Consider the following 8563-nt stretch of genomic DNA (forward strand, 5'->3'; position numbering starts at 1 on the left):
GTGTAACTTCTTTAATCGTTCTTATTTTTATTTTTTTTCATCTTTTGCATTTGGGTTACAATGTTACATCATATCTTTCTATGGCTATTACTTTTTTTAACTCTTCAATTATACTGATTTGAGTGTTGTAGAGTATTTTAGGAGTATTCCAAGTAATTCTAACATCTATTTTGTATATTCAACAAGAAAACTTAGAAGATGTTTAACAATTTATTTTGACCGCTTATAAGTAATCATTAGAGATTAAACGTTATATATCTTCTTTTGTTACTCATTTATTAATAATTAAAGAACTTGAATGTTGTTGAGCTTATAAGTTATTTTAACAGTATTTTTAATAATTTGCTCCCTCAACTTTTTTTAAATAAGCTTTTGGTAGCTTATAGTTATGGTTATCCATCTTTTTGGATGTTAGTGGTTCAAATTGAATAGACACGTGGAATGGAGGGTGGGGTGTAATGCATAATTTTATACATACGGAGGGGTATGCTGAAAATGAAAAAAGAGAAAAGTTCGGGGACCGTATTGTAAAGAACGGGGGAAGAGTCCAAACGTGTTGTCAGTGGAAAATACGAAGAAAGGAAACGTACAGCAGAGTAGACCGAGGACTCTCTCTATCTCTCTCTCTCTCTCTCTTCCTGTTTCTCTTCTCCTTCCCCAAACCAACGATTTTTTCATTTTCAACGTCCCTTCTTTCTCTGAAGCATCCCGGAAACCATTGATTTCTTGCTTCTCACCCCAGTCTCGTACCCCCGAGAGTCCTCTCTCTCTCTCTCTCTCTCTCTCTATATATATATATGTGTGTGTATATACAGACGCGCCGAGGCAGATAGCTCATCATCTCCACCGGCCTGCTGCTCCTTGAGCTTGCAAACTTGGATAACAAAGGAAGCAGCATCTGATAAAATCTGAAAGGAAAGGTGATTTTTATCCACTTTGTCTCTCTGTTGTCTGTTTTGTTTATTATTTCCTTTATGCTTCTCGCACGCAATATATATGTTTTATCTTTTTCATGGATTTTGAGCTAAGGATAGTTGTAGATAAAGTTCTCTCCCTTTTTCTTTTGGGGGGGTTTTTTGGGCGCCTTCTGATTGACGATAAATGGGTTTTCTCTTTCATCTGATGATGACAATTGCTCTCTCTCTCTTTCTCTCTCTCTCTCTCTCTCTCTCTCTCTGTGTGTGGTGGCTTTAAGGAGATTCTGAAGGGGAAAATCACGGGAAATATTTTGTGGGATTGTTTTCTTGGGGAAAGAAAGAGGCAAGGGATGGGACCGATTTATTTGGTTTTATTTCCTTGCAAACTCTGGTTGGTTGCATAGAAAATTGAACAAATTAAATGATCGGACAGTGTTCTTGTCTTCCTTTTCAATAACTGAAATGGGCTGGAGTTTGATTGTCTATTTGTCTTTAGATTCTACAAACATGCTTTAGAATCTCATTGATAAAATAGCTGAAAGTGTTGTAGCTTTCCTGAGAAATTCCGTGATGTCTTACCTGTCTTACCAAAATTCTTTTTGTTTCTTTATCTCTACCTTTTTCCTCTGGATCTTGTAGAAGTTTTTTGGGATATTCTGTAAGCTGTATCTCAAAACTGGAGCTCTGCCGTTATTATCTAAGAATCAGTTAAAAGGCTAAGGTTTTGAAACCGGCTTGTACTTTAACTATGGAGTATCTGCTTATGAATATATTCTGTTTTGCTTTGTTCTCTAGGAAAGATTTTGTTTGACTTTGCCGGTGAACTTATTTGTGTTTCTCTCCAGGGGAATCAGTTCAAATAGGAGACCCTTTTGCTTGATTCTTCATATCTTTCTCCTTTTGAGAAATTTTATCTTCTTTCTTAAACCATGTTTTATAGATCTTTCTTGAAGATTGTTTTCTGATGTACTAATTCCCTGTATTGTTCTGTTCCAGCACCATAGTCCACATTTGGTCTTGCTATTTCTGAAGTTGTTGAAAGCTGTTTCAATCTTGTTGCCCTGTTCTTATTTTATCTTCGGGTTTGTCTTAACCATACTTGGAAAAAAAATCTAAATATATTTGTTTATCTTGTAGTGACCTCAAAGATGTTCATGGCTGTAGAGAATTTATGATGTTAGAACTTGTAGAAATTCTAAATAAATACATCAAAATATGAGGCTATACCATTTCATTCTGTCACCATCTAGACTTGCAGAAATGGGACGTGTGTCGTAATTTCTGAAAATTTATGTGTATTTGGACTTTGATGGACATTAGCCTAGCAAGTAAGAGGAGGAAAAAGAAAAACTTTGTTTCTGACTGTTGTCATTGCTGATGCTCATATAATGATGTCAGTTACTGGTGTATAAGCTTTTCTACACAAAATACAATGTCTAAGTACTTGCTAAATGAAATAGTAAGGGACTGGATGTTCTATCTGAAGCAAGTAGTGACTTCAGGGTTTGCTGCTGAAGATTTCTGCGTGTAGGGTCATGTAAGACATCATTTTGCAAAAGAGAATCTCCTATGTGTGATTGAGAATCACTTCACTGATCTGAGATTTGATCTTCCCGTTTAATTGGGAAGTGTTGAACAGATGTAAGATTTTGTTGTCAACTGCTCTCATCTTTATAAGTTATGAGAATTGTGTAAGTTTCCCTTATGAAGAACTCTTTTTCTTTTCGTTGGTCATGTGAAACATACTATTGGAAACTGAAGGTGAATCTGAATCAGGTTAATATTGAACTGTTTCGATCCAACTAACTTTGGTAGTATAGTCATTCAAACTCTGATTGAAAGGGAGGGATCTATTTCCCTACAACTTCATGGAATTTGATTCCTAGCAGTAAGGACTAACCTTTTGTGCTTGGTATAATTGAATTTGGGCATTCATAGCCCCTGTCCTAGATCAACCATTATAACTGAAAAGTATTTTAGACTTTTATTGATGTCTTCTCTCCTTTTTCCTCTTGCTGATGGTGGTCTTGTGCTTTGGACTGCTTGAGCTCTTGCTCCGCCAGGTCTTGGTACTTCTCTGAGCTGCTGTATGTCATTCTTTAGGGTTTTTCTTCTGGAAGAGACATATATTCTCTAGCTATCTCCCATTTATCCTATATTATATAGCTGAGGCTCAAGGGAGGGATATTTATGAGGCAGTTCCATTACCTTGGCTTTGAGATTTGAACTTTCAAATTCTCTCTAGTTGTAAATTAGTGTTGTCTGAGGGCATTTCTTAAATGTGGTTTGTTCTATTAGCTTCTTGATTCTTGCACTCCAACTCTTAAAATTGGTATGTGTTTATTTGTGAATAGAAGAAAAGAATTTGTATGTGTTCATACAGTGCATGCATATAGTATAACTATATATATCTCCTCAGTCCGTTTACTGTATACTTTTTTCTTTCTATTTTGTTGATATCCTTGTTGGACAATGTTTCTATCCTCCTTTCTTCTCATGGGAAAGGTTGGTTCATCTTCATTGTTCTTGTTCTTGTTTTTTCTTTTTGTTGCCTTTGGGGATTGTTATTCAGGTCTGGCCTTAATCATCTGCAAATTCCTTCTTTTCAGGCATAACTTGTTCGCTTTCATTTGTTTGCTGCAAGCACTTCAATTTACGGTACAAGTCCTTACACTAAAATTTTCAAACTTTTGTCATAAACCCCCATGAGCAATCTGAAGCTAGGGGTGGAGGTCGTGAGTGCCCACAACCTACTGCCCAAAGATGGGCAGGGCTCATCTAGTGCCTTTGTTGAGCTTCGCTTTGATGGTCAGAAGTTCCGCACAACTATCAAAGAGAAAGATCTTGATCCCGTTTGGAATGAGACATTCTATTTCAATATCTCGGATCCAAACAACTTATCTAACCTCATCCTTGAGGCCTATGTATACAACAATACAAAGGCAAACCGTTCGAAATCCTTCCTTGGTAAGGTTAGGATCGCTGGGACATCATTTGTGCCATACTCTGATGCTGTTCGTTTGCATTACCCTTTAGAAGGAGGGATTTTTTCTCGTTCAAGAGGTGAGCTTGGCTTGAAGGTTTTTATAACTGATGATCCTTCCATTAGATCTTCAAATCCACTTCCTGCAATGGACTCTTCTGTGTCTGCGGATACATTGTCAACCAAATCACCTGCAACTGATCCCAAATTTGTCTCAGATGAGTCTAGACACACATTTCATCATCTGCCAAACACTAGCCACCAGCAACATCATTCTACACCTGTGGCCCAACAGCAAGTGCAATATGGGGTTGATGAGATGAGAGCTGGACCACAGGTTCCTAAAGTTGTGCGCATGTACTCTGGTTCACCATCACAGCCAGTTGACTATGCACTTAAAGAGACGAGTCCTTTCCTTGGAGGTGGTCAAATTGTTGGTGGCCGAGTTATACGTGCAGACAGGCCAGCTAGCACTTACGATCTTGTGGAACCTATGCAGTTCCTTTTTGTTCGAATCGTCAAAGCACGTAATCTTCCTTCCATGGATATTACTGGAAGTCTTGATCCTTATGTTGAAGTCAGAGTTGGGAACTATAAAGGAATCACAAAGCACCATGAGAAAAAGCAGAACCCAGAGTGGAATACGGTGTTTGCCTTTTCCAAAGAAAGAATGCAGTCTTCAGTCTTGGAAGTAGCAGTTAAGGATAAAGACATGGTGAAAGATGACTTTGTTGGGATGATTCGGTTTGATCTCAATGAGGTCCCAACACGAGTCCCTCCAGATAGTCCATTAGCTCCAGAATGGCATTGGCTTGAGGACAAGAAAGGAGAGAAAAAGAAAGGGGAACTTATGGTTGCAGTTTGGATTGGCACACAAGCTGATGAGGCTTTTCCTGATGCTTGGCATTCAGATGCAGCCTCTCCTGTTGATAGCTCGGTCGCCTCCACGTATATCCGTTCAAAAGTATATCATTCCCCAAGATTATGGTATGTCCGGGTTAATGTAATCGAGGCACAAGACCTAGTTGTGACAGAAAGAACTCGGTTTCCTGATGTATATGTCAAGGCAGTGATTGGTAACCAACTTGTGAAGACAAAACCAATTCAAGCTCCGAAGATGAATGCACTCTGGAATGAGGATCTCATGTTTGTTGCCGCTGAACCCTTTGAGGAACATCTAATTCTTACAGTTGAAGACCGCATTGGACCCAACAAAGATGAGGTCCTTGGGAAGGCCATTATACCATTGAACACTGTGGAAAGGCGTGCCGATGATCGAATTGTTCACTCTCAATGGTACAACCTCCAGAAACCAAGCTCGGACGATGTGGAACCGACTAAGAAAGACAAGGGTAAGTTTGCTAGCAAGCTTCATCTCCGAATCTGCCTTGACGGGGGTTACCACGTGCTTGATGAATCTACTCAGTACAGCAGTGATCTCCGGCCTACCGCAAAGCAGCTCTGGAAGTCATCAATCGGTATATTGGAGCTCGGCATCTTAAATGCAGACGCGCTCAACCCCACGAAAGCAAGAGATGGGAGGGGTACAGCAGACACATACTGTGTAGCAAAGTACGGTCACAAATGGGTTCGAACCAGAACAATCATAGACAGTTTAAACCCGAAATACAACGAGCAGTACACTTGGGAGGTTTTCGATCCAGCCACAGTCCTCACTGTGGGTGTTTTCGATAGCAGCCAGCTTGGTGAGAAGGGCTCAAATGGTGGTAACAGGGACATGAGGATTGGAAAGGTTCGTATCCGAATCTCGACTCTTGAAACTGGCCGTGTATACACACATTCTTATCCGTTGCTAGTCCTTCACCCTTCTGGCGTAAAGAAGATGGGAGAATTGCATCTAGCAATCAGGTTTTCATGCGCATCCATGATGAACATGATGTTTCTGTACTCGCGACCCCTGTTGCCAAAGATGCACTATGTTCGGCCATTAACCATGGCGCAGCTTGAGATGCTGCGCCACCAAGCCGTGAACATAGTCGCCGCCCGACTCAGCAGATCAGAGCCGCCTCTGAGGAAGGAGGTAGTTGAATACATGACCGATGCACATTCACATCTCTGGAGCATGAGGCGTAGCAAGGCAAACTTTTTCCGGCTGATGACCGTTTTCAATGGATTGTTCGCTGTCGGTAAATGGTTTGGAGAAGTTTGCATGTGGAGGAACCCCATCACGACGGCCCTGGTACACGTCCTCTTCGTGATGCTAGTCTGTTTCCCGGAACTCATCTTGCCGACGGTGTTCCTTTACATGTTCCTAATAGGTCTCTGGAACTACCGGTACCGGCCGAAGTACCCCCCTCACATGAACATGCGGATTTCCTATGCTGATGGCGTGCCCCCCGATGAGCTAGACGAGGAATTCGACTCATTTCCCACATCCCGAGCTCCAGATCTGGTTCGAATGAGGTATGATCGACTCAGGAGTGTAGCAGGCAGGATCCAGACTGTGGTGGGCGACGTCGCCACCCAAGGCGAGCGAGTTCTGGCGCTGTTGAGCTGGCGTGATCCACGCGCCACCACCATTTTTGTGATGTTCTGCCTCGTCGCTGCCATCGTGTTGTACGCCACTCCTTTCCAGGTAGTAGCTGTCATCGCCGGCTTCTATGTCATGAGGCATCCCAGGTTTCGACACAAGCTGCCCGCTGCTCCACTCAACTTCTTTCGCCGGCTTCCGGCCAGGACCGATAGCATGCTGTAAATGTCTTGTTTGGTGTGGCTCTCTTGCAAATTCCCATCTTCCATTACATCAAAGAACTCTGTTTTGCCTAAGTTTCCTGTAAATTTTTGGTACATTTCTTGTCATCCATGTATGCATGCTGGTCCCTGCAACTATTCTCATCCTTGTGAACTACAAATTGTGTTATATATATATGTGTGTGTGTGTGTGTGTGTATGCATAGTTTGTCTTCAGCAATATCTGTGTTCTTATTCTGTCTTTGAGATGAAATCTATTTAGAAAGTTGGATTAATTTTGTGAATTGAGTTGTGCTGAGAACATGATTTGGAAATCCCAATTGATTTATTGATGTGAAATTGATAGATAATATATCAAAATTAACATAGTTTTTTGGTCTGTTTTTATAATTTTAAAAATGTTTTTGAATTATTTTATAATATTAAAAAAATATTAAAAACTTATTTTTAATTTAAAAACATATTTTTGTTCTATAACCACGTTAAAACGAAAGTAATTATGCTTCTACTGTTCCGAAAATTATGTTAGAAATGGAAGCAAGTTGTGTTTATTTTTACTTGAATGAATGTTAAAATTTATGTTTATATTTGATTGAATAATTAATTTTTATATTAAAAATTATATATACAAAAGAATTTATTTTTTTATTTACCTATTTTTTTATTTTTTATTTTTATTTAAAATATTATTTTTTATTTTGATTTCATATCATATTTATTTATTCATTTCACATTTTCATTTTCGTACAACTTAGTGGCCGCCCAGAATCGAAGTGAAGGTGTTTTTATAGGCTTGTCGACGCCTCAAGTTTTAGACTATCTCAATTGGAATAAATTTACACTCAAATTGATTGAAAATCGATAAGGTTGTTTCACATCGATCAAGATTTATGGTCAATCTTCATTTGCTTCGTACTTAACAATTTCAAGTACCTTTTTATGCTATTTTCAAAATCTTTTTTTATCTTTTTCATGCTCAAGTTGGATTATATCTATTAATGGGTGAAGCGTTAAATAAGTTGATGTATTTTGATATTGGCATTAAATTAGTTGTTTTATTTTGTAAAAGACCAAATAAATTAGTGTACTTTAAGAGATAGAACTAAATCAATCATTAATCTTTAGAAAGACAAATTATAATTGTGCGCATCATATTTAAGATCATAGAAGATGATTTGGAATAGAGATAGAGTTGGGGTTCTTAATAGAATTAAAATGTCGTTGGATAATGTTAAAAAAATATTCTCGATTTACCTCTTCAATGTAGCTCCAGGAGCGGGGTGGCTGAGGGCCTTCATGATGGGACGATACCCAAAAAAATATCAATTATAATGGCGACTAATGTAGACTCATATTTAAAAGTATTATAACTTATTTGACATTTTTTATAATATAGTTATCAAATCAACCTCAAATTAAAAAATATAGTAATTTGTTTAACTATTTTTATAAAGTGTTAAAATTAAGAGTTCAAATAATATATATTTATTTATTTATTTAGGCAAAATTAGAATATGAAAGAGACTTATGTTGCACGAAAACACCTCATAGGAGCCATTTCCTCCTTTCGTAAATGTTTTCGAAACGTTTCCTATTCTCGTTTCAGACTCTATTTATATCTATTTTTTTAAAAGAATGTTCATTTCCACGTTTTCGTTTCTTATCGGAAACATTTACGAAAACGTTTCTCATTTTCATTTCCGTGTAACATAGAAAAAGACTCAATGATCCAACGTGACTTGGACTCATCACTCACATGCAAGACCCAACTAGACTTGTTCTACTCCTATGCATCCAATTAATCGAGAATCTCTCTACAATTTTAAAATTTTCTCTTATCACATGAGAATTTCTATCCACCGATTAAACTACACTCTCGAGCATCACTCCGTCCATTTATAATTATGAATAAACTATAATACCTGGTATTACCGGTGTCAAGAGAATGAGA

At 38.3% G+C, this 8563-nt stretch overlaps 1 protein-coding gene across 1 annotated transcript; it reads left to right on the forward strand.

The window, feature by feature from the left end:
• Positions 1 to 597: 597 nt before the first annotated feature.
• LOC127786664 (FT-interacting protein 3-like) lies at positions 598 to 6832 on the forward strand. The gene is made up of 2 exons (XM_052314209.1): positions 598 to 920; positions 3527 to 6832. Exon 2 carries the CDS (start codon positions 3623 to 3625, stop codon positions 6614 to 6616), a length of 2994 nt encoding a protein of 997 aa, XP_052170169.1. The 5' UTR covers positions 598 to 920; positions 3527 to 3622; the 3' UTR covers positions 6617 to 6832.
• The last annotated feature ends 1731 nt before the right edge of the window (positions 6833 to 8563 follow it).

The sequence above is a fragment of the Diospyros lotus genome, chromosome 12 (assembly GCF_014633365.1).
Source record: "Diospyros lotus cultivar Yz01 chromosome 12, ASM1463336v1, whole genome shotgun sequence".
Classification (NCBI taxonomy): Eukaryota; Viridiplantae; Streptophyta; class Magnoliopsida; order Ericales; family Ebenaceae; genus Diospyros; species Diospyros lotus.